Source organism: Zophobas morio, unplaced genomic scaffold (genome assembly GCF_036711695.1).
Source record: "Zophobas morio isolate AGI-343-1 ecotype UQ-CSIRO unplaced genomic scaffold, CSIRO_AGI_Zmor_V1 ptg000002l, whole genome shotgun sequence".
NCBI classification, from domain to species: domain Eukaryota; kingdom Metazoa; phylum Arthropoda; class Insecta; order Coleoptera; family Tenebrionidae; genus Zophobas; species Zophobas morio.
The window spans coordinates 1,279,842-1,305,111 of record NW_026972107.1 but is presented as its reverse complement, the minus strand read 5'-3'; the positions used below and the strand labels follow the sequence as shown (position 1 = coordinate 1,305,111).

At 31.8% G+C, this 25,270-nt stretch overlaps 1 protein-coding gene across 1 annotated transcript; it reads right to left on the bottom strand.

The window, feature by feature from the left end:
• Positions 1-4,171: 4,171 nt before the first annotated feature.
• LOC135123785 (uncharacterized) lies at positions 4,172-15,728 on the bottom strand. The gene is made up of 4 exons (XM_064048664.1): positions 14,852-15,728; positions 4,750-6,961; positions 4,542-4,669; positions 4,172-4,399 (listed from the first exon to the last, which is right to left on the bottom strand). The coding sequence occupies exons 1-4, from the start codon at positions 14,864-14,866 to the stop codon at positions 4,343-4,345; spliced, it is 2,412 nt and encodes an 803-aa protein (XP_063904734.1). The 5' UTR covers positions 14,867-15,728; the 3' UTR covers positions 4,172-4,342.
• Between the last annotated feature and the right edge of the window lie 9,542 nt (positions 15,729-25,270).

Below are 25,270 nucleotides of genomic sequence, written 5' to 3'. Positions count from 1 at the left end.
CTCTGGTCTTTCATTATTACTATTACCATTGTTTAAGTTTATTATAGTTGGACAACCTATACGGACAATCACTTTCCCATGTAGAAAAGAATGAATATACATTTTACATCTCACTCGCTTCACTATGAAGTGGCGGTACCTTACGAAAGGAGGTAAAAAAAGTCTGTGAGCACGTGATGTCGATAAGGTAGTAAACGGACGTATTAATCAGTACGTTGTACAGGGAGCAGTCACAAAATAAGCAAACGTGCGTGTTGAAGACTTTACATATATGTAATCTATGTATATGTAGTGCATACCTGTTTCATGTGTGTGGTAGCACGTATATTTGCACAAAAACAAATAAAGGTTAAGGAAATAAAAATTTAATATTATCGCGATATATTATCCATAAACTGCATGCCTAACAAATATGCGTCCCTTCGTCCACTTTAAAGGCACGAAATTAAACGACCACCACTTTAATTAATAAGTAACAAGTCATTTAATTTGCCTCCAGAATAACTATGAGTTATCATCAAACTATGAACACCAAATTAATTCAATATGAACATCTTCTTACGTATTTTTTTTTATTAACAGTAGTCAAATCATTAAATACATATTATCTTTGAAACTAAAATGCATTTTATCACAAATTATTTACCACCATTTAAATATATACGATTTAGACATCAAGAAATAAATTTAAAAAAATAATAATTTAAAAATTGAAAAGTTAAAATTGAGAAATCGAAAAACTGAAAAATCACAAAATTGAACGAAATATCCAAAAATTAGGAAATTAAAAAATTGAGAAACAGAAAAGTCAAAAAAGCAGAGTCGAAAAATCGCAAACTTAAAAAATCTAAAAGTTGAAAAATCAAAAACCTGAATAATCGAAAAATTGAAGAACTGAAGAACTGAAAAATCGAAACTTTAGGAAGTGGAGAAACGGGAATATAAAAAAATAGATTTATTGAGAAATCCGAAAACTAGAAATTCAGAAACGCCAAATTTGAAAAATAAAAAAATATTAAGAAGAACTGAAAAATCGAAAAATCTAATATTTAAACATTGAAAAGTTAAAATATCCTAAAACTGAAAAATGGAGAAATCCAAACATCAAAAATTCAAAAAAATAAAAATTCGAAAATCTAAAATTTAAAAATCGAAAAACTGAAAAATCAACGAATCGAGAAGTCGAAAATTCAAAAAATTGGAAAATTGAAATATCGGATAAATCAAAAATCGAAACATCGAAAAATCGAGAAACCGAGGAGCAAAAAATCGAAAAACCAACAAATCGAAAAATCGAAACATTGTAAAATTCAAAAATTGAGACTTCGAGACATCGAAAAATCAAAAGACAAAAAAATCAAGGAGTCGAACAATCGAGAAGTCGAAAATCGAAAAATTGAGAAACCGAAATAGGCCAAAATCGAAAAATCGAAAACTTAAATATGGAAAAATTGATAAAACGAGAGATTGAATAATCAAAACATCGAAACATCCGAATTTCAATAAATTGAGATTTCAAAAAATTTAAAACTTCGGAAATTTGAAGAATTAAAATATAGAAGTGGAAACTCGAGAAACCGAAAAATCTAGAAATTTAAAAATTAAAATATGGAAAAGTCGAAAAATTGAGAAATTGAAATATAAAACAATCGGAAAATTGAAAAATCTAAAGTATAAAAAGCGAAAAACTGAAAATCCAAAAATAAAAAATAGAAAAATCTAGAAGTCGAAAAATCAAAGAATCGAAGTATTGAAAAATATCAAAACTGAAAGAAATATCCAAAAATTGAGAAATCTAAAAACCAATAAAGCGAAGTCGAAAAATCGAAGAATTGAAGAACTGAAAAATCGAAACTTTGAGAAGTGGGAAAATCAAAAATAGATTAATTAAGAAATCGGAAAACTGAAAATTTAACGCAAAAATTTGAAAAATTGAAAAATTTAAATACTGAAGAACTGAAAAGTCAAAAATCGAGAAATCGAAAAATCTAAAATATAAAACATTGAATAATTAAAATATCGCAAAATTGAAGAATCGAGAAATCCAATTCAATTTGGAAAATTGAAAAATCGGGACATTGAAAAATTGGAAAATCCAGAAATTGAAAAGCTCAAAAGAAAAAAATCTAAAAACCGAGAAATCCAAAAATCTAAACATCGAAAAATTCAAAAACTGAGACTTCGAGAAATCGAAAAATTGGAGGATCGAGAGATTGAGGAGTCGGAAGCCGAAAAGGAAAGTTAAAAATTGAAAAATTGAGAAACTGAACAATCAAAACCACTGAACATCTGAATTCGATAAATTGAGAAATTAAAAAATTGAATAATCGAAAAATTTTAAAAAAGGAAAACTGGAAAATCGAAAATTAAAATTAAAAAAATCGAAAAATTGAAAAATTGAAATATAGAAGAATTGAAAACTCGAGATATCGAAAAACCTAGAATTTTAAAAAATGAAATATTAAAACATCGAAAAGTTGAAAAATTGAGAAATCGAAGCATTAAACAGTCGCAGAATTGAAAAATCTAAAGTTTACAATAAATTGAAAATCCAAAAAGTAAAAAATCGAGAAATCAAAAAAAATCCATCAATTCAAAAATCGAAAAGTCGAAGAATTGAAATATTGAAAAATCTCATAACTGAAAGAAATATTAAAAAAATTGAGAAATTAAAAAATTGGAAAATTGAGAAATCGAAAATCTAAAACAGCAAAATCGAAAAATCGTAATATTAAAAAATCGAAAAATTGAAGAATTGAAGGTGTGAAAAATCGAAACTTTAGGAAGTCCAGAAATGGGCAAATAAAAAAAAACTTTAGAAATCGACAAACTGAAAATTTAGAAACGTGAAAATTTGAAAAATTGAAAAATCGAAATATTTAAAAACCGTAAAATTGAAGAGGACAAAATTGAGAAATCGTATCATTGAAACATCGAAAGATTGAGAAATCGAAAAATTAAAAAAATCGATAAATAGAAAATTTGAAGAATGGAAGAATCGGAGAAACCCAAAATTGTAATATTGAAAAATTGAGAGATTTAAAGTTGGAAAATCGAGAAATCGACAAGCCGAAAAATCTCAATGGCGTATTTATAAATCAGGACTATGCTACTTTTTAAAATTTAAATAACATTATAAATTGGAAAATGTTGATTTTTTTCCAAAAATCTTGATGTCTAAGGTGAAAACTCGACACGGATGCACATTTTATTTATTTATTTATTTATTTTATCTTGTTTTCGAAATATAATAAACATTTCAAACAATGTCTGTAACATATTTTAATGTAAATTATATTCATGTGGTTAACAAAATCAGATGTAATATTAGTGTGATTTTGACCTTATTCTAGATTTTATTACAGCAGCACGGCGTGTCATTTTTAAATTTTAGAAGTTACGGAAACTAGTTCAAGAAACAATTAGTTATCTCGTACTTTTGAAACAAAATCTACCAAAACGTCGGATAACAGCAATTGATTTTCATAGAAACAAACAGTCTTCAAAGCAACCTTTAACAACTCGATATTACAAACATGCCTCTTAAGTTCTTAATACGTTTTTTTTTCTGTCTTGTAATTATTTGTAATGTCAACGCCGAAAGTTTCTGTCATTCTGTTATTTACTTTGAATATATATTTTCATTTTGTGTTAATATTTTTGTAACACCACGAATCTAAATTTTACTTCAAATCTTGTTCTACTTTAATCTTGTAAAACTAAACAATTATACCAGTTTAAAAACCCTTGGTAAGTTTCTGTCAGTCTTCAGATATAGTCAAATAAAAATAGGCGTCAAATTCATTTAAATACAATTCTTTCTTATCACGTTACAACGCGTTGCTTCATATTTTTTATGTCAAGTATATTTTCATATTTTGTACATATATGTTTATACACATTACTGTTTACGGAACAATGTTAATTATGGACTTATGGATAACTCCTCGTATAAGAGCAGAGTGAAGGGTGTTTGCCTTTGCTAATGTTTGATGGCGCGATCTAATGTAGAGTAAAGCTCACTATTTAGGCGAACTAAAATTTGTATTAGGTTGTCCAACTATAATATACTTAAACAATGCTATTAAAATATACTAGGAAACAGAAAAGCGAACATGCGTTGTTGGTTGCATATCTCTGTCTGAAATTATGCAACCACCAATACATCATCTTCATTATAAAATATTTATTGAAAAATATAAATAGTCAAGAGTATAATACAACAGTGAGTATAAATTAATTGTCATACATTTGGATACGAGTCGAATTGTACTAAATCGTCTGCACTTGCACTTAAACTACGGTCTATTGCACTTTCGTAATCAGTTCATAATCGCTTTCTTCATTTAACATTTCTGGGCCTCTCCGTCACGGCGGCCGGTGTCACAACGGTCACCACCTAAAAACCACACACAACGCAATAAATCACCGTAATTACTCTGGAAATATGGGTCACGCGATGAGTTAATTGCCACGTTACAAAACACCGTGGGAAGTTAATTTCAAACAAAGCCATTTAAAGTCACATACTGTCGACATACCCTTGAATGTCCAGAAATAGTCTCTACGGTGGAGTTAGGGGGCGGCGTGTACTCAGACAGATCCATCAAACCCAGCAATGGGTGCTTCGAAGTCGGCTTAAGTGTCGTGGTCGTTTGCAAATTGTTAACTGCAACATTAAATTCGAATTAGAAACTAGGAAAGTTAAGTACTAAAAGTGAAATTTTCCAATTACGTCACGGTACTCACTCAAATGTGGCCACTCGCTAAACACCACAGTTAAAGGTCCTGGATTGTCGTTTGTATCCCTCTGATTCTCTGGGTCCACGCGAACCAAAAATTTCGGCGTGGGTACCACAGTTTGGTTGGTTTGTACCTTAGGCGGGTGACTCCAGGCGGTTCTAGGGGTGGTACGATAACTAAGAGGCTGCGGCGTCACTATGTACACCCTCTCTTTAGTTAGAGGCGAAACCGTCACCTTTGATGGATCCCAAGACGGTTTAATCGTGGTGGTACTCTCAGTCGTGATAATCAAATTCGTCTCAATGTCGTCGTCCACTTTGGTTTCTTTCTGACTAGAACCGGCTTGTTCATGGTCAAAACCACCAGTGGTGCTTTCGGGGTACTGCGTCGTGAAAAACTCATCCGGGATTTTTTTAGATGGCACGAACTTTGAACTGGTACTGACTTTCTCGTCGCGAATGGTCTTCGAGAAGGACTGTTGCGTCCAATCATCTATGTTATTCTGCAGCGAAATCACGTCGAAAGGTAATTTATCCGAAGAGTAGTACTCTTTCGTGTCTTTAAGCAAATCGCGGATGTTGTATACTTGTGTGGTTGGCGGTGTGAACGCTGTTGCTGTGATTTTCTTTGACTCAGCTGAGTTAAAATCGTCTATGAATTTGGACCAAACTTCTTCGGTTGTGGTTGGGGGTGAGTAAACCGGAAGCAATGTCGTGTATGGCTTGGATGGTACCATGCGTGCGACGTTGTTGTTGTTGTTGTTGTTAAAAGGAATTGGTTTCTTGTTACTGATGTAAGGTACAATGATTTGAATTTGTTTGGGTTTCTTGGTGGTAGAGGAAACGGGTTGTAGCCACGTCGTGGGAGCAATGGGTGGCGGTACCATCGAACTGGAAACGGAACCACCCCAAGTGGGTTGCCACTTGCTATAGTCCATCGGTGGAGGCGTGAATGTCTTATTTTGATTGGTACTACTTTCTTGTTGTAGCAGCAACTGTTTAATCAAATTCGACTGCAGAATTTCGTGTGAGGAACGTTCCGGAATATCTTGTATGTTGCTCTCTTGGAAGGTTACATTCACAGCACTGGCAGCTGTGTGGGTATCTTCCACAACAATAGGGTTCTCGCTTAGTTTTGAATTGTCTTCGTAGAACCCTCCAGGTCTGATATCCGATTCTTCAACAACAGTGTCAGGTTTCACCGAAACTTCCACCAAAGGTGATTGAATAACGTTAATTGGGTGTTCCACAGAAGCTAAAAAGTCGGCGACTTTGACACTCGGAAGCACCTGGACGTTCTTAGCTTTCACTTCAAAGTTAGTTCCGTGTTGAGGAACATTATCCCGGAATTCTTGATAGTTGTGGATTGGGGCAACCGGATAGGGCCCTAAATTGGGCAAGGGAATCGGCATTGACGATAGCGGTAGTTGTTCAACTGGTGGCAGATACTCCGGTCGGGTTTGATAATCAGCGTTGGGACCCACCACTGGGGTGCCGTAGCTATCAGACGGAGGCGGTGGTGGCGGCGGTAGATAAATATCCACACTGGGTGACGTTGGTAAGGAATGGTAGTGTCCCGTGAGAGGGGGAGGGTTCATACCAATGGGAACATAGTTCTGAGTGACTGGTTTCAAATGGGTCACTGAAGGTGGCTTCAAGTTGTGTATGGGTGAAAGCTTGTCGGGTCTGGGCCTGAAAACGGGTCTTCGGTGTGCAGCTGGGGGTGGCGGAGGCCTCAAGTCGAAGTTGTAGTGGGGGGGAGGTCCATACTGTGACGAAGGAGGACCATATTGGGGCGATGGTGGTGGAGGTCCGTACTGTGGTGGAGGAGGACCATAGTCTGCCGATGGGGGTCCATACTGGCTGGTGGGGGGTCTCAAATCCTCGATATGACTAGACGGCGGTACGAAGTTGATGAGGGTGTTGTGGCCTACGTTGGACGCTACAGGGATCCAGGGGGCCTTGTTGCAGGCGTTGCAGCCGGTGTCGCTTTGGTATGGCTGCGGAGGTAAGTATTGAGGGCCACCGTGGTGGCCTTCGGCAGGTACAGGGTCGGGCGAAGGAAAGATCCAGTTCTTCAGTCTTGAGAAAAACGACGGTTGGTCTTTGTAGGGGGACGATTTCTGGAGGATGAGTTTGTCGGGGGGTTTGAGGGATATCGTTCGGTCGTCGGCTTCTTTGGCTGCGGCGACGTATGTGAGCAGGAGCAAGTAAATTATCTAGAAGCAAAAAATCGAAATTTTTGAGACACGTCGATTGACAGATGCTGCGTGGAATTTATCATCAATTAAGGTTTAATTGGCAGAAAAAGGACAAAATAAATCAGTGTGACGAAGGTCGAGGATGGAGAAAGCCGGCGCAAGAAATCGAGGTTGAAGATGAGCTGTGTTTCGATAAACGGATAATCGATTGATGAAAATTTTTCGGTTGCGTAACTGGATCTCCGCAAACCCAATTTTCTCTCTTTCCCAGTCCCGACAATAAAGAAAACTAAGTTAAGAGCGTAGTTTCACTTTCAGGAGCGTCAAATTCGCGTGCGCTCAAATTTCCCACACAACTTTCTGTGCAGATGAACCACAAAAAGACAAACGTGTACGGGACACGTCTTTACCATACGCATAACACAGTTAGACGATTTCCTTTCCCATTCAGCTTCTCGGTTATCTCGAAAACTTTCTTCAGCGAGAAGATAACCCGATGTACAATGAAGAACTACTTCGCACATGGAAGTGGGCCAACTTATTAACGCCGACATCTGTTATGCGGTAATTTATTATGTTGTTTCGGTGTAATATTTACAAGGAAGAACGAGAATTAGTGCGACAACTAATGAGCAATTTGCTCACCGACAAATCTTACGGGACGTCACGCATAATTGTTCGGCTAATTGGCGGCCGAAAAGTCCACTTTTCCCACAGTTTCCAGATTTTTGCCAAAATGTGGAACGACGGACATAAGTCACCTTTTACTTCCTAAACGCGAATTAATTACGCCAAGTTTTCGCGTTTTTATGCAGAATCGATTTCGTTGGAGAGAAAAAAGTGACTTTCACTGGTGTAATTGCCGCTGGTTTGGAAGTCGTGCTGCGGGAATTCAAAAATAAAATTTTTAACGATAGCATTGTCACTACTGAGTATTAATAGTTTGTGCTCCTACGCTATAAAATTGGCGAACTTGCCACTCGTTATCAAAACAAGTTTTGGGAATTTCACGTTTCATGGATGATTTCTGAAGATATGAGCGTTTTAAATTGGACTGACACACAAGAGCAAATGTGGCATGAAGTACCTACATAAACGCACATGTTTCATATACCCACGTACTAATGAATTTAAATTCGTCGTTACAATAAAGTGACTTGACTGGGTTGAATTTCAAAATTGTCGAAAATTTCTCTCAACCATGAAACCGGAAAAGTCCCTTTTCACTCTTAACCGCCGTTTTCCTTTTTCGTCAAGTGAAACCACTTCTAGATTTTGGCTCTTCAAATATGTAAATTGCGGCTCGTCAAATGTGGTGTGAACCGCAATTTTTTGTTTGCTCGGTTCATGCCATATAAAGATTTCTCTTGACCTTATTCGAGCGCCGATAAAATTGTTTATGGATTCCGAAGACAATACGCGTAATTGACCGCAATTTCGATTTTTGACGCAAAATGCGATTTTGAAGAGGGGAAACCGACACTCGGGTGGCTTACTGAGCTGGAAAAGGATGTTGATTTAGAGGAATTTTTTGGTAAGTGGAGTCGACTGCAGGCGCATTGGAGAACAGCGAAAGAAATAGAAAGTCGGTTAAGAAGACGCTGTTTTTGCGGTAATTTAATTAACTCGGTTGCAATTAAGATCCTGCGGCTGGGTTTAATGTGGTGGCGATTTCGAAAATTATGTCATTTTAGAGGTAATTTGCTTGATGGAGATGGAATTTAATCTTTAATCGGGTTATTCAAGCTTCCGTAGTTTTTACTCGAGCGTGACGGGTTTCGGTGGCCGTTTCCTGTAGATGCCTATGTTTGGCGTAGTTTACAGTGTGATGAATATTCATTGTCAAGGTTGGAGATGCGCCGTCTCGGACAAAAAAAGAATTTCATTTCTTGACCAAACACATTTTGTTATTTTATTTATTTTTTAAATTAATGCTCAGTTGTAACAAATCTCAATTTATTTATTTATTTACAAGAAATCACAATAGAAAGAAAAAGTAAATAAAATTCCAAAGTCCGATATTTAGGTACTATTTATTTCCAATGACTCAGTTTTCACACTGATGCGTTAATAGCATTATCGGTCTTCAGCCTAATTAGATTGTTAGATAATCAAATCTAACTTCTTGCACTTTTCTAATGTAAAAATTCGGAATTCTGTTGTTGTTTGTCAAAATTCTTATATCTTCACATTCCACATTGTATCAATATAAAATCCACTTTTTATCCAATAAAATAAATGACCAGAAAAAGATCCTAGTAAGTGGGCGGTTCCACTTTGAATTTTTTTAAGTGTCGATTGACCAAATAAAATTCCATTTTCACCGCAGAATAAAGTAAGCCAATGAAATTCAAAAGTGGCGGTGGGTGGAGTTAGTTTTATTTTATTGCCTAAATTGCACTGTGTATTATTATAAAATGCATTTTTTGTCGAATAAAGTGATGATCAGAAAGAAACCCGGGTGGGTGGGCGGGGCCACTTTGAATTTTTTTAAGCTTAGATTGGACAATTGACAACATAACATTCAATTTTCATCTCAGAGTGAGCAAAGTAAGCCAATGAAATTCAAAAGCAGCATTATTATAAAATTCACTTTTTGTCCGATAAAACTTTGGGACAAATGGGACTTTTAATGATCTTTCAATGTTTCGTTTCTGGATGTTTCAGTTCAGTTCTTCGGTTTTTCAATTTTTCGATTTTTAAATTTTAGAATCTTCCAATTTTCAATTTTCCGATTTTTGATATTTCAATTTCTCTGTATTTCTAGAATTTAGAAAATGTAAAGTTTTTCGGTATCTTGATTGTTCAGTACGACATTTCCATTTTCAATTTTTCAAATTTTTTATTTCTCGGTGTTTTAGTTTTTGGAATTTTTCAATTTTTGGACTACGATTTTTTGCTTTTTTTTCAATTTTTCGATTTTTAAATTTTAGAATTTTCAAGTTTTCAATTTTTCGATTTTTTAATATTTCAACTTCTCTGTAGGTATTTCAATATTTAGATTCTTTAATTTTTTGATACATATGTATTTCATTTTTTGAAATTTTTAAATTTTAAATTTCAGTTTTTTGATTTTTCAGTTTTTCGAATTTTTTAATTTAAGTTTTTCGATTTCCCGATTTTTCGACTTTTCTGCTCTAGATTTTTCGGTTTTTCAATTTTTCCATTTACATTTTTTTATTTTTTGATGTTTCAATTTTTCGATTTTTTGGTTTTTAGATTTTTGGTTTCATCGATTTTTTTTAATTTAAAATATTTCAATTTTTAACTTTCGATTCTGGGCTATTTCTCAGATCTTCGACTTCACAGTTTTTGGATTTTTCGATCTTTTGATTTTTCGTCTTCTCGGTTTTTCAATTTTCTGTTTTATAAAATTTGAATTTTTCGACTCTTGAACTTTTCGAATTTTCAATTTTTTGATGTTTCGATTTTTTGATTCTTCAGTTCGACATTTCTATTTTTCAAATTTTTAAATTTGAGAGATTTTAGATTTATCGGCCTTTCCATTTTCTGATTCTTCAATTTTCTTCGGTTTTTCAATTTTCCAGTGTTTCTGGTTTTAGGATTTATCAATTTTTCTGTTTTCAGTTTTTAAAATTTAGAATTTTTCGATTTCTGGATTTTTTATTTCAATTATTCGAAATTTTCAATTTCAGGTTTTTGAGTTTTTTGATGTTTCGATTTCTGGATCTTTCGATTTTTTGACTTTTCTGTTTTAGATTTTTCCATTTTTTAATTTTTCGATTTCTCATTTTATCGAGATTTCAATGTTTCGATTCATCAATTTTCCGATTTTTCGATTTTTTAGTTTTTAATTTTTGGATTTATCTATTTTTTAGTATACAATTTTTCATTTTTTTTAACTTTCGATTCTGGGCTATTTCAATCTTTTGGTGTTTCGATTTCTCGATCCTGCGATTTTTCGACTTCTCGGTTTTATATTTCACGGTTTTTCAATTTTCCGATTTATAAAATTTTCGATTTTTCGATTTTTCAACTTTTCGGTTTTTCAGTTTTTTGATTTTTCGATTTTTTGAATTTAAAATTTTCAATCTTAACTCTTCGACTTTGGGTTATTTCGACATCTCGACTTTTCAATTTCTCGATCTTCAATTTTCCGAATTTTCAATTTTCAGTTTTTTTAATGTAATGTTTTTCAGCCTTTTGTTGTTTCGATTTCTCGATCTTTCGATTTTTTGACTTCTTTGTTTTAGATTTTTCGGTTTTCAATTTTCCGATTTAAATTTTTTTATTTTTCGATTTTTCAATTTTTCGATTATGCAATTTCCCGATTTTTCTTCTTTTTAGTTTTCAGATTTTTGGATTTATTGATTTTTTTTGATTTTTAAAATTTTTAACTTTCGATTCTGGGCTATTTCGATTTCTCGATTTTTCGACTTCTCGATTTCTCGATCTTTCGATTTTTCGACTTCACCTTTTTAGATTTCTGATTTATAAAATTTTTGATTTTTCGATAATTCGGTTTTTCAGTTTTTTGATTTTTAAAATTGTTCAATCTTGACTTTTCAGTTTTAGGTTATTTCCACTTCTCGACTTTTCAATTTCTGGATATTTAATTTTCCGATTTTTCAGTTTTCTGATTTTTTAAATTTTGAATTTTTCGATTCTTCAACTTTTCGATTTTTTGATTTTTCGATTTCTCGGGTTTAGATTTATCGGCCTTTCATTTTTCCGATTCTTCAATTTTCTTCGGTTTTTCAATTTTTCAGTGTTTCTGTTTTTGGGATTTTTCAATTTTTCGACTTTTCGATTTTTGCTTTTTCGTTTTTTCAATTTTTCGATGTTTTGATATTTCAATTTCTCTGTTGTCAGTTTTTAGATTCTTTAATTTTTCGTTACACATTTTAATTTTTCAATTTTTAAAATTTAGAATTTTTCGATTTCTGAATTTTTCAGTTCGACATTTCTAGGTTTTTGAGTTTTTTGATGCTTCGATTTCTGGATCTTTCGATTTTTTTACTTTTCTGTTTTAGATTTTTCCATTTTTTAATTTTTCGATTTCTCAGTTTATCGAGATTTCAATATTTCGATTGATCAATTTCCCGATTTTTCGATTTTTAGTTTTTAATTTTTGGATTTATGGATTTTTTCTGATTTAAGATTTTTGAATTTCCAACTTTCTATTGTGGGCTATTTCACTTTTTCGGTGTTTCGATTTCTCGATCTTGCGATTTTTCGACTTCGCGGTTTTTCAATTTTCTGATTTATAAAATTTTGGATTTTTCGATTTTTCAATTTTTCGGTTTTTCAGTTTTTTGATTTATCGTTTTTTTTTTTAATTTAAAATTTTCAATCTTAACTCTTCGACTTTGGGTTATTTCGACATCTCGACTTTTCAATTTCTCGATCTTTAATTTTCCGACTTTTCAATTTTTTGATTTTTTAAATTTTGGATTTTTCGACTTTTTTAATTTTGTTTGTCAATCTTTTGATGTTTCGATTTCTCTAACTTCGATTTTTTGACTTCTCTGTTTTATATTTTTCTGTTTTTCAATTTTATTTTTTTTATTTTTGGATTTTTCAATTTTTCGATTTCTCAATTTATCGAGAATTCGATGTTTCGATTGTTCAATTTACCAATTTTTCTTTTTTTTTTTTAGTTTTTAGATTTTTGGATTTATCGATTTTTTTTTTAAATTGAATTTTTCAATTTTTAACTTTCGATTCTGGGCTATTTCGATTTCTCGATTTTTCGACTTCTCGATTTCTCAATCTTTCGATGTCTCATTTCTCAATTTCAGTTTTTCGGTGTTTCGATTTCTCGATCTTTCGATTTTTCGACTTCTCGTTTTTAGATTTCTCGGTTTTTCAATTTTCTGATTTATAAAATTTTAGATTTTTCGATTTTTCAGTTTTTCAAACTTGTAAATTTTAGATTTCAGTTTTTGATTTTCCGATTTCTCGGTTTTAGATTTATCGGCCTTTCCATTCTCCGATTCTTCAATTTTCTTCGGTTTTTCAATTTTTCAGTTTCTGTTTTCGGGATTTTTCAAATTTTCGATTTTTTGATACTCCAATTTCTCTGTTTTCAGTTTTTAGATTCTTTAATTTTTCGATAGGGACATATTTTAATTTTTCAATTTTTAAAATTTAGAATTTTCGATTCTGGACTAATTCGATTTTTCGATTTTTCGGTTTTTTAAATTTTAACTTTTGGGTTTTGGGTTATTTCGACTTCTCGACTTTTCAATTTCTCGAACTTCAATTTTTCGATTTTTTTAATTTTATAAATTTTGGGTTTTTCGATATCTGGATTTTTCCGTTTTTCCATTTTGTCAATTAGTCGGTTTTTTGATGTTTCGATTTCTCGTTCTTTCAAATTTTCGATATTTTAATTATTCGATTTTTAAAATTTTACATTTTTCGATTTTTTTTTATCGAGATTTCTCATTTTTTGGATTTTTCAATTTTTCGACTTTTTGATTTCTCGATCTTTTGATGTCCCGTTTCTCAAGGTTTACTAATTCCTCGATATTTTTATATTCTCCAATTTTTCAAAATTTCAAATTTTAGCTTTCATTTCAGAATTTTCGATTTTTTGGTTTTTCGTTTTTTCAATTTTTCGAATTTTAAATTTTAGTTTTCAACTTTTCTGGATTTCACTGTTTTTAAACGTAAAATCCACTATTTGTCCAATAAAATGATTGATCAGACCGAAAACTGGGTGGGTGGGCGGGGCCACTTTGAATTTATAAGCGTAAATTCGACCACTTGACAAAATTAAACCAAATTTTCATCTCAGAGTAAATAAATACGCCAATGAAATCAAAAAGTGGAGGTGGGTGGGGTTAGTTTTACCTTTTTGTCTACAATCCAAACCGGGTGGGTGGGCGGGGCCATTTTATTTTTTTTTTTTGATTTGTGCATTTTACAGAATTTAATTTTAATTAAGAGAATTTTAATATTTTAAGAACTTGAAAAATACATTTAAGGTGGTTAAAATTTTACCCAAAAGGTCCAGATTTAAGCAAAAAGAATAAGAATTAAATTTCGGGTTAACACAATAAAATAAAATTTCACCAGTTTTGGTAAAAAATAAAATAAAGCATTAAATAAGATAATAATATTTACATTTCGCATTGTTAAACAGTCTGACACTATTTGACGAATTTAAGCATACATAAATAATTAAACAATACATATTTTTAGTAACGAAATTGTGGAATTTTTTTAACTAATCCCCCGTATCTAACATTAGCCCAAAAACAAAGCGGAAAAATTCCAAACTTTATTTAATTATTATTAGAAAGCTGAATTTCTGTTTCATTTGACTTGAATAACAAAAAGGACTAAATCTCTGAAACAGAAGCCCCAATCAATGAAACATGTACGAGAAAGTGATAAAATAAAATAACGACAAAAGAGAGAAGTAAGCACAAGCAATTAATTAGTAACACGGACAATTAGAGAAAATCCAGCAATTAAAACAAACTCGTAAATAAATGAAGCAATAAAACATCGACACTTGTTGATCGAGTCGACGCCAATTTTCCTCGAGAGCAAGAACTGAAAATGATAGTGGAAGCACCACAATCTTCAAGAAAGAAAAAAGATACAGGGAAGAGTTGTTCCAGTTTTCTTGCGACAAAAAAACTTCGACGTTGAAAAACACGTGTAAACAAGAGTCCAAGTCGGATATTGGTTCTTGGAGTACCATTAATCTCCACCCATTCCAGCGACAACTCGAATAATGACATTTCGTCGCTTAACGTAGCTAATTGAATAATGGTTAGTCTCGTGTCAATAAAAAATGAGCGATGGGTGCGATAGTCGGTGAAACGTTCCAGAAAAAAGTGGCTCACCCATTGTTCGAAACCTTACCCAACGAAACAATACCAAGAAAATATTTCCCTAGCACCTGACACACAATCCGATAATCGAACTCACCTTGTATCTCGCCATGGTGGTTATCACTGTTATCAGTTCCGGGTATGGCACATGGTCCAGGGTGTGCGAAAGCGCGCCAAAATCCTAAGTACTGAGACGCCGAAGAACAGTCATTAGAACACCGATCGCACTGCACTGCACCGAGGCGCTTTCCGCTCAATGGGTGAAAGCATGGGTGATCGCCGGAAGAACAAATGAAATGGGAATGTGACCGTGTTATACCGGCTCTCTACCATCAAATAAGCGGACGAAGATGGGCTCGGGTGTTATATAGCGCTGACCCATATCGAGGTACCACTACCTGTGAGGGATGAGCAAATTCACTCTCGAAGGTATGCGTGGAAAAGTGTTTTATTGCGTGTCTGGTATGTGGAGATTGGTTCCGACGTTTATCTTCTGGGGACGACAGCTTCGATTGGGATGTTACGCATTGTTCTGGCATGTTCGATTTACCCGATGTTTGCCAAGGGGATTTATTTTGTTAATCTAATTTTACAGTCGACGAGCTTGGGCGGACGGAAACTTGCCAATTAAGGAACGGAGTTGCAGATTTCGGGGGTCCTGGAACTTTCGGGAATTTATCGGGTGTTTGTGGTCAGTGATTATACGCACTTTTTAAAAGGTTGTCAATTTTCTGTGGATTAGGGAAGTGATTTATGTAACGACAATCAACAAGTAGTTTCTCCGCAAATGAAGAAAATGTGTTAAAACATTATATCATCCAATATTTAACAACAAGTTGAGACAACAATTTTGTATTCTGACTCGTCATCATTGACATTTCTTTCTTAGTTTCTCCGAGTTTATTGCGAAGTCCCGCTTTTCTCCATTTTGTAAATTGGGAAACTTCGTGCTGAGAATTTATTGTTGTTTGACTTTGTTTGATTAAAAAAAAGTCGGTCTAAAGAATTGATACAGTACTTCCCTCACTCTTTAGAGCAGTGACCTGATATTTGGTTTATTTCGACACAAAAATTATTGCTTTGATATTTGAGAATTTTATTTTTTGTATAAGTAATTCTAAAAACTATGAATGCACTGATTAACTACAAAATTTTGAAAAGACGTCATCAATTTTTTGGGTGGGGTTAGTTTTACATTTTTGTCTAGATTCCAATATTTATCAATCTAAAGTCTCATATTTGTCCAATAAAATGACTGATAAGAAAGATAATCAACCACTTGACAGTAAAATTCAGTCGTCATCTAATTAAAAAACCAAAAGTGGGTGGGGTCATTTTTACCTTTTCGTCTAGATTCCAATATAAAACCATAATAAAATGAGTGATCAGAAGGAAAATCGGGTGGGGGGGGCGGGGCCACTTTGCATTTATTTAAACCTAGTTCGTCATTTGACACAATAAAATTCAGTCTTCATTTAATCAAAAAAATCAGTAAAATCCAAAATCGGAAGTGGGTGGGGTTAGTTTTACCTTTTTGTCTACAATCCATTGTGTATCAATCCACTTTTTGTTCAATAAAATGAGTCACCAGGAGGAAAACTATGTGGGTGGGTGGGGCCACTTTGTTTTTACTTCCCGAGCGTAAGCAAAGGAAGTATTGTAATCGAGTCCGTCGGCCGACTCCCTACTTTTTTATTAGACAGATAATCTCCGAAAGTACTCGACCGATTGTTGTGAAATTTTGTACTTATATTAAGAATATCATGTAGATGGTAAAACGCTAACTAAAATTTGTCTAATCATCCCCACCACTAATGCGATGACGTCACTTCAAAATTGTACATAGTAAATGGGTTTTCAATTGTATAAAATAACATAGTCCTACACATTTACATTTACAACTCTGAATCGACTTTTCACCCGAAACGTCCAGATTTTTGGAAAAAAAATCAAAATTATAAAACAACATTTTGAAATTTAATTTTTAATCTGCTAACCAGAATGCTTTGAAATGTTGCAGATGTTTTAAGGCTATAAAAGCATCATAAATCTTTAGTCAAAAAATATTTGCTTATCCCCTCCAAAAACTTGATGACGTCAGCTCAAAAGTTTGTGGAATAAATCACATCTAAAATGTACAAAATATGATGAATCTGTACTTGTGATCTATCACTCCATTCATATTTTTTGGATTTGCATATACAGAGTGACTCAAAAAAATTAATGAATGCGTAAATATATTTTATTGATTTAATCAGGAACTACAAAACGGAATGCTCTGACATCTTGCACATGTTTTAAGGTTATAAAGAGCATAATAAATGTTTAGTCAAAATATATTTGCTTATCCCCTCCAAAAACTTGATGACGTCAGCTCGAAAATTTGCTGAAAAAATCATATCTAAAGTGTACAAAATATGATCAGTCTGTACTTGTGATCTATCACTCCATTCATATTTTTTGGATTTGCATATACAGGGTGATTCAAGAAAATAAATGAAAGCGTAAATTTATTTTACTGATTTACTCAGGAACTACAAAACCGAATGCTTCGAAATCTTGAAGATATTTTAAAATTATCATAAGCATGGTAAATTTTTGATCAAAACGTATTTGGTCGTCCCCCCTAAAAAATTTATGACGTCACCACAAAATTTTGCTGAATAAATCCTATCTAAAATGTACAAAATATGGTGAGTCTCTTCTTGTGATTTATCATTCCATTCAAATTTTTTCGATTTGCATATACAGGGTGACTCAAAAAAATTAATGAATGCGTAAATTTATTTTATTGATTTAATCAGGAACTACAAAACCGAATGCTTTGAAATCTTGCAGATGTTTTAAGGTTATAAAGAGCATAATAAATTTTTAGTCAAAATATATTTGGTTATCTTCTACAAAAAACTGATGACGTCAGCTCAAAAGTTTTCCGAATAAATCGTATCTAAAATGTACAAAATATGATGAGTCTGTACTTGTGATTTATCATTCCATTCATATTTTTGGATTTGCATATGCAGGGTGACTCAAAAAAATTAATGAAGGCGTGAATTTATTTTATCGATTTAATCAGGAATTACAAAACCGAATGCTTTGAAATCTTGGGAATATTTTAAAGTTATTATAAGCATGGTAAACTTTTGTTCAAAATGTATTTGTTCATCCCTCCTAAAAAAATTGATGACGTCACCCTTAAATTTTGCTGAATAAATCCTATCTAAAATGCAAAAAATATGATGAGTTTGTACTTGTGATTTATCATTCCATTCATATTTTTTAGATTTTCTTAAGAGGTGGTTCAAAAAAATTAATGAAGTCAATTTATTTTATTGATTAAATTAAAGGCAACACTTATTATTAGTATTACACCCCAACCAACCCAATTTGGTAGACACAAAATTTGTTAAAGGAAAAACTCGGTTGAAACATAAGGGTAGCACGCTTATTTACATCGACTTTAACATTACAGACCTGCATTTGTTTTATGCGTTCACTTGATTCCGCGAATGTGAAATAGACATGTTTATAATCAACCAATTGTGAATTTCACCGTCAAGAATTAAAATAAAACCCAATGTTTTATATAATAAGCGGAAGTCGAAGCAATAAAACCGATGGTCGTTTTGTTTACAGTTTCTCTGTTTGACTCTCACGTATGCTGTTACGCCTGTCATCTTAAATTAAGAATGTTTATACATACACGATTTTCAGTTGCCTCTGATACGTATACGTGAGTAAATTGTTTCGTTATTTTATTGATTATTACAAATCAATATTCAAAACGACCCAATTCATTTTCCCGAAAATTTGAGAATATAATAATTTTATTCTTAGTATTACACTACATCTATCCCAACTGATATACGTGTCCTTGCAAAAATGTTGATGACGTCATCGCAATTTTTTTTTAAATTCCCACTACAAAAATGTAATGAGAAAAAAAACACAAAAGGCATGCAGTCGTCAAGTTTCCGACAGCGAGGGAAGTACTGTCTAAACTCTTTAGACCATTTTTTTTAAACCTAGTTCGTCAGTTGACACAATAAAATTCAGTCTTCATCCAATCAAAAACCAATGAAATTCAAAAACGGAGGTGGGTGCGGTTACTTTTATTTTTTGTCTACATTCCAATGTCTGTCAGTATAAACCCTTTTTTGTCCAATAAAATGAGTAATTTGAAAGAAAACCTGGTGGATGGGCGGTGTCACTTTGAATTATTTAAGCGGAGATTTGACCATTTGACAAATTTAAATGAATTCTTCACCCAATCAAAGAAAGCAATAAAATTCAAAAGCGGAGCTGGGGGGAGTTAGTTTTACCTTTTCGTCTAGATTCCAATGTTTATCGGTATAAATTTTCCATTTTATCCAATCAAATAAGTGATCACAAAGATTCAGTTTACGCTTAATCAGTCACATAAGACAATGAAATTCAAAACCGAAGGTGGGTGGGGTTAGTTTTAAGCTTTTTATCTAGATTACACTGCTAGTCATTATAAAATGTACTTTTTGTCCAATAAAATGTGTGACCTGAAAGAAAATCGAATGGGTGGGCGGGGCCACTTTGAATTTGTTTAAACCTAGTTCGTCATTTGACACACTAAAATTCAGTCTTCATTTAATCAAAAAAACCAATGAAATCCAAAAACGGAGGTGGGTGGGGTTAGTTTTAACTTTTTGTCTACAATCCATTGTGTATCAATCCACTTTTTGTTCAATAAAATGAGTCATCAGAAGGAAAACTAGGTGGGTGGGTGAGAACACTTTAAATTTTTTTAAGCTTAATAAAACTTTGGGGCAAATGGGATTTTGATTTCTCGATTTTTTAATGTTTCGTCTCTCGATGTTTCAGTTCAGTTTTTTGGGATTTTTCAATTTTTCGGCTTTTAAATTATAGAATTGTCAACTTTTCAATTTTTTGATATTTCAATTTCTCTGTATTTCAATTTTTAAATTCTTCATTTTTGGATACATATTTCAAATTTTTAATTTGTAAAATTTAAAATTTTTCGATTTCTTGATTGCTCAGTTCGTCATTTCTATTTTTCAGTTTTTCAAATTTTTAAATTTTAGATTTGAGTTTTTGATTCAATTTCTTCGGTTTTCAATTTTTTAGTGTTTCAGTTTTTGGGATTTTTAAATTTTTCAGAATTTTCAACTTTTCAATTTTTCAATTTTATATATGTATTTCAATTTCTCTCTATTTCAATTTTTAGATTCTTTAATTTTTCGATACATATTTCAATTTTTAAAATTCAAAGTTTTTCAATTTCTCGATTTTTTAGTTCAAAATTTCTAGTTTCAATTTTACGATTTTTTAGATTTTTGGATTAATCGTTTTTTTTTAATTTAAAATTTTTCAATTTTTAACTTACGGTTCTGGATTATTTCGGTTTCTTGATTTTTTTCTTCTGGACTTTTCGATTTCTCCATCTTTTGATGTTTCATTTCTCAGTTTCAGTGTTCCGGTGTTTCGATTTCTCGATCTTTCGATTTTTCGACTTCTCGGTTTTAGGTTTCTCGATTTTTCGACTTCTCGGTTTTGGGTTTCTCGATTTTTCAATTTTCTGATTTTTAAATTTTGGATTTTTCCATTTTTCAGTTTTTCAATTTTTCGATTTTTTTAATTAAAAAATTTTCAATCTTAACTTTTCGATTTTGGGTTATTTCGACTTCTCGACTTTTCAATTTCTCGATCTTTAATTTTCCAATTTTTCAATTTTTTGATTTTTTAATTTTGATGCTTCATTTCTCAATTTCAGTTTTTCGGCGTTTCGATTTCTCGATCTTTCGATTTTCGATTTGTCGGTTTTAGATTTCTCGATTTTTCAATTTTCTGATTTATAAAATTTTACATTGTTCGATTTTTCAGTTTTTTGATTTTGTTAATTTAAAATTTTTCAATCCTAACTTCTCGATTTTGGGTTATTTCGACTTCTCGACTTTTCAATTTCTCGATTTTTAATTTTCCCGTTTTTCAATTTTTTGATTTTTTAAATTTTGGGTTTTTCGACCCTTCAGCTTCCGATTTTTCAATTTCTCGATTTTTTTAATTTGGGTTTTTCAGTCTTTTGATGTTTCAATTTCTCGATCTTTCAATTTTTTGACTTCTCTGTTTTAGATTTTCGATTTTCAATTTTTCGATCTTAATTTTTTTTGATTTTTTGATTTTTCAATTTTTCGATTTCTCAATTTATCGAGAGTTCGATGTTTCGATTGTTCAATTTCCAGATTTTTCTTTTTTTTTTTAGTTTTTGGATTTATCGATTCTGATTTATTTAATTTTGGATTTTTTACTTTCGATTCTGGGATATTTGGATTCCTCGATTTTTTGACTTCTCGACTTTTCGTCGCTTTCTCGATATTATGATGTTTCGTTTCTCAATTTCACTTTTCCGGTGTTTCGATTTTTCAACTTCTCGGTTTTTCAATTTTCTGATTTATAAAATTTTGGATTTTTCTAGTTTTTAATTTTTCGGTTTTTCAGTTGTTCAATTTTTTTAAACTAAAATTTTTCAATCTTAACTTTTCGATTTTGAGTTATTTCGAGTTCTCGACTTTTCAATTTCTCGATTTTAATTTTCAGATTTTTAAATTTTTTGATTTTTTGATTTTGGATTTTTCGGTTTCTCGATCTTTTGATATTTCATTTCTCACTTTCAGTTTTTCGGTGTTTCGAAATCTCGATTTTTCAATTTTTTGACTTCTCTGTTTTAGATATTTCGGTTTTTCAATTTTTCGATCTTGTTTTTTTTATTTTTTGATTTTTCAATTTTTCGATTTCTCAATTTATCGAAAATTCGAAATTTCGATTGTTCAATTTCCAGATTTCTCGATCTTTCGATTTTCCGACTTGTCGGTTTTTCTGATTTATAAAATTTTGGATTTTTCTATTTTTCAATTTTTCAGTTTTTAGGTTTTCGATTTTTTAATCTAAAATTTTTCAATCTTAACTTTTCGATTTTGGGTTATTTCGACTTATCGACTTTTAAATTTCTCGACTTTTAATTTTCCCGTTTTTCCATTTTTTGATTTTTTAAATTTTGGGTTTTTCGACTCTTCATATTCTTCTTATTTTTTGATTTTTCAATTTTTCGATTTTTCAATTTCTCGAGAATTCGATGTTTCGATTATTCAATTTCCAGATTTTTCTTTTGTTTTTATTTTTTGGGTTCAATGTTTTTGATTGATTTAATTTTTCAATTTTTAACTTTCGATTCTGGGCTATTTCGATTTCTCGATTTTTAGATTTCTCGATTTCTCGATCTTATGATGTTTCATTTCTCAATTTCAGTTTTTCGGTGTTTCGATTTCTCGATCTTTCGATTTTTCGACTTCTCGATTTTTCAATTTTCTGATTTATAAAATTTTGGATTTTTCTAGTTTTCAATTTCTCGATTTTTCAGTTTTTCGATTTTTTATTCTAAAATTTTTCAGTCTTAACTTTTCGATTTTGGGTTATTTCGACTTCTCGACTTTTCAATATCTCGTTTTTTACATTTCCGATTTTTCAATTTTTGATTTTTTAAATTTTGGATTTTTCGACTCTTCAGTTTTTCGGTATTTAAATTTTTCAATATAAATTTTAGATTTTTCAATATCTTGATTTCTCCATTTTTCGATTTTTTAGTACCTCGGTATTTCTAACACTCCCTTTTTATCCAATAAAATGAGTGACCAAAAGGAAAACCGGGTGGGTGGGCGGGGCCAATTTGAATTTTTTTAAGCGTAGATTCCACCACTTTACAAAATATAATTCAATCTTCATCTAATAAAAAAAAAACAATGAAATTCAAAGGTGGAGGTGGGTGGGGTTAATTTGACCTTTTTGTCCCCAATCCACTGTGTATCAATATAAAATCCACTTTATATCCAATAAAATGAGTCATCAAGAGAAAAATCGAGTGGGTGGGCCACTTTGAATTTTTGTAAGTAGATTCGGCCACTTAACAAAATAAAATTCAATTTCCAACTAATCAAATACGCCAATGAAATTCAAAAGCGAGGGTGGCTGGGGATTAGTTTCAGCTTTTTGACTAGATTCCACTATTATTCGATATAAAACCCACTTTTCGTCTCAGAGCCAATAAAACGAGTGACTGATTTCATTGGCTAATTAAAGACGAATCTCATCTCGACAAACATGATGAAAATTGTTCTAAATTTACATTTTGTTCCAAAATATCTCAAACTTTTGAAAAATAGAATTAAACTGATTAAAAAAAAGTCTAAAATGCGAGCGCAGCGAGCACATTCGAGTGTAATTTAAGCAAGAACCTAAGGAGTTCAAGAGTTTCTCTGTAACGACAAAACGTAAAGTAGAGTCTGTCAAATAGTGAACATTGTCTTCTGTTTACTGGTTCCGATAAATCGCTTAGAATTATGGTAAAACTAATTCATAACCCTGATCTCTGACTCGTTTGCCTGAAAGAACAAGGAGTCTATGAAACAGGCTTCCAATAACCGCTTTTGGCAACAAAATCACTATTTAGCGAACCCTACTTTACAACTATGTTCATTTTTACGTTGGAGGTAATCAACTCGTAAACATGAAATCAGTTTTAACTGTGTCTTAAATCACTTCATACACAATGGTGCTCATAAATGGCGCGCAATTACACACAATTCTGCAGAGGTGATTAACCGGATAGTATAAAACCCATCTATAATAAAAAAATCATCAAAAATCCTTTTCATGTTCATCATTCTTATCGCGTTTGTGGTCTAGTATCAGCAAAACACATTTATTTCGTACTGTCACCAATGTTCTGCTCAGAATTCATAAACCTACACCTTTAGTAATTTCGACACACGTGGTCACACATCAACACAGTATTCCCATGAGCGCACTAACCAATTCAAATTTCGTTTTGGTCATAAAATGAGCCAAGTATTTGCGTGCGTTGTGTTTATGATAATTATAATTGTTGTTGTTGGCTTGCTCTCAACCGATCTGTCGAAATTGCTTTATAAATCTAGCGGTGAAAATAAATTGCGCTTCTGTGTTTCGCACTTATATAAATTTAACCAATTTGTTGATTCATGCTTTGCAAAGAATGGTGACGTCATCTAAAATGTCTGCCGACGCTTACTAGATTAAATTAATAAAGACACATTTATGGTGTTCTATTTCTTAACAATAGAATAGTTGGCAGTCTAGCATCACTTTTTCCACAAATATTGTCGTGTTGACATCGTTGGCAAACCGGAGGTCGTCTTCTTGCAATTTTTTCTTTCGACGAAGAAGACTATTGCATTTAACAAGTAACTACCGGACTTTCGACCCTCCAGGCGTAATAACGTTTATTTGTGGCTAAAAAGCATGACCATAATAATAATAATCGCGTCATAAAACGTTATCAAACGTCCCTGTACATAATTGGAATACGTATTCATAACAATAAAGAAATCTTAATTTAGAAGCACCGTTTAAATAACAGCAATCAAATTGTTAGAAACGATACCTGGAAAACATTAAAGACAAAAATTTAACGAGAAAGTGATTCACCGCAAATCAAAACACCCAAAAATCGAAACATTAAAAAATAAAACAGTTAAAATATCTGAAAATTGAAAATCCAGAAATTGAAAACTTGAAAAATTGAGAAATTCAAGCATCAAAAAATAGTAAAATTGAAAAATGTAGAATTTAAAAAATCCAAAAATTGAGAAATAAAAGAAAAGAAAAATCAAACATTTAAAAATTCGAAAAATTGAAAAATTAAAGTATCGAAAAATTAAAGAATTGGGAAATCGAAACACCAAAAAAATAAAAAAAAACAAAAATCTAAAATTCAAAAATCAAAAAATTGAACACTCGAAAAGCAAAAAAGTCGAAAAATCGAAACATCGGAATGTTCAAAAACTGAAACATCGAGAAATAAAAACATCAACAGTAGAGCAGTCAAAAAATCAAAAAATTAAGAAATCGAGTTAGACCAAAATTGAAAAATCGAAAAGTTAATAATTGAAAAATTGAAATATTTTAAATGAAAAAAAAAAATCGGTAAACCGAAAAATTAAAAAATCTAAAAATCGAGAAATTGAACAATCTAAAAATTAAACGTTTTAAAAATCGAATTGGAAAACCAAAAAATCTAAACTGACAACTTGACAAATCGAATAATCGACAAATCAAAACATCAAGGAAAACAAAAAAATTAACGGAAAATCTAGAACTTAAAAATTGAAAAATTAAAATACCTATCGAAAAATTGGAAGGAAAATTGAAAAATCGAAAAAGTGAAAAAATTCAAAACTGAAATCTTGAAAAACTGAAAAATGGAAAGAAAATTGAAGAAACGGAAAAGTGAAAAAATCCAAAACTGAAACATTGAAAAATTCGGAAATCGAAAAATTGAAAAATCACAATTGAAGAAAGAATTGAAATATCGAGAAATAGAGAAAATAAAAAATCAGTTAATCGAAAAATTGAGAAATCGAAAAATTTAGAAACGTCAAAAATTGAAAACTGAAAAATAAAAAAAATTAAAAATCGTAAAACTGAAACATCG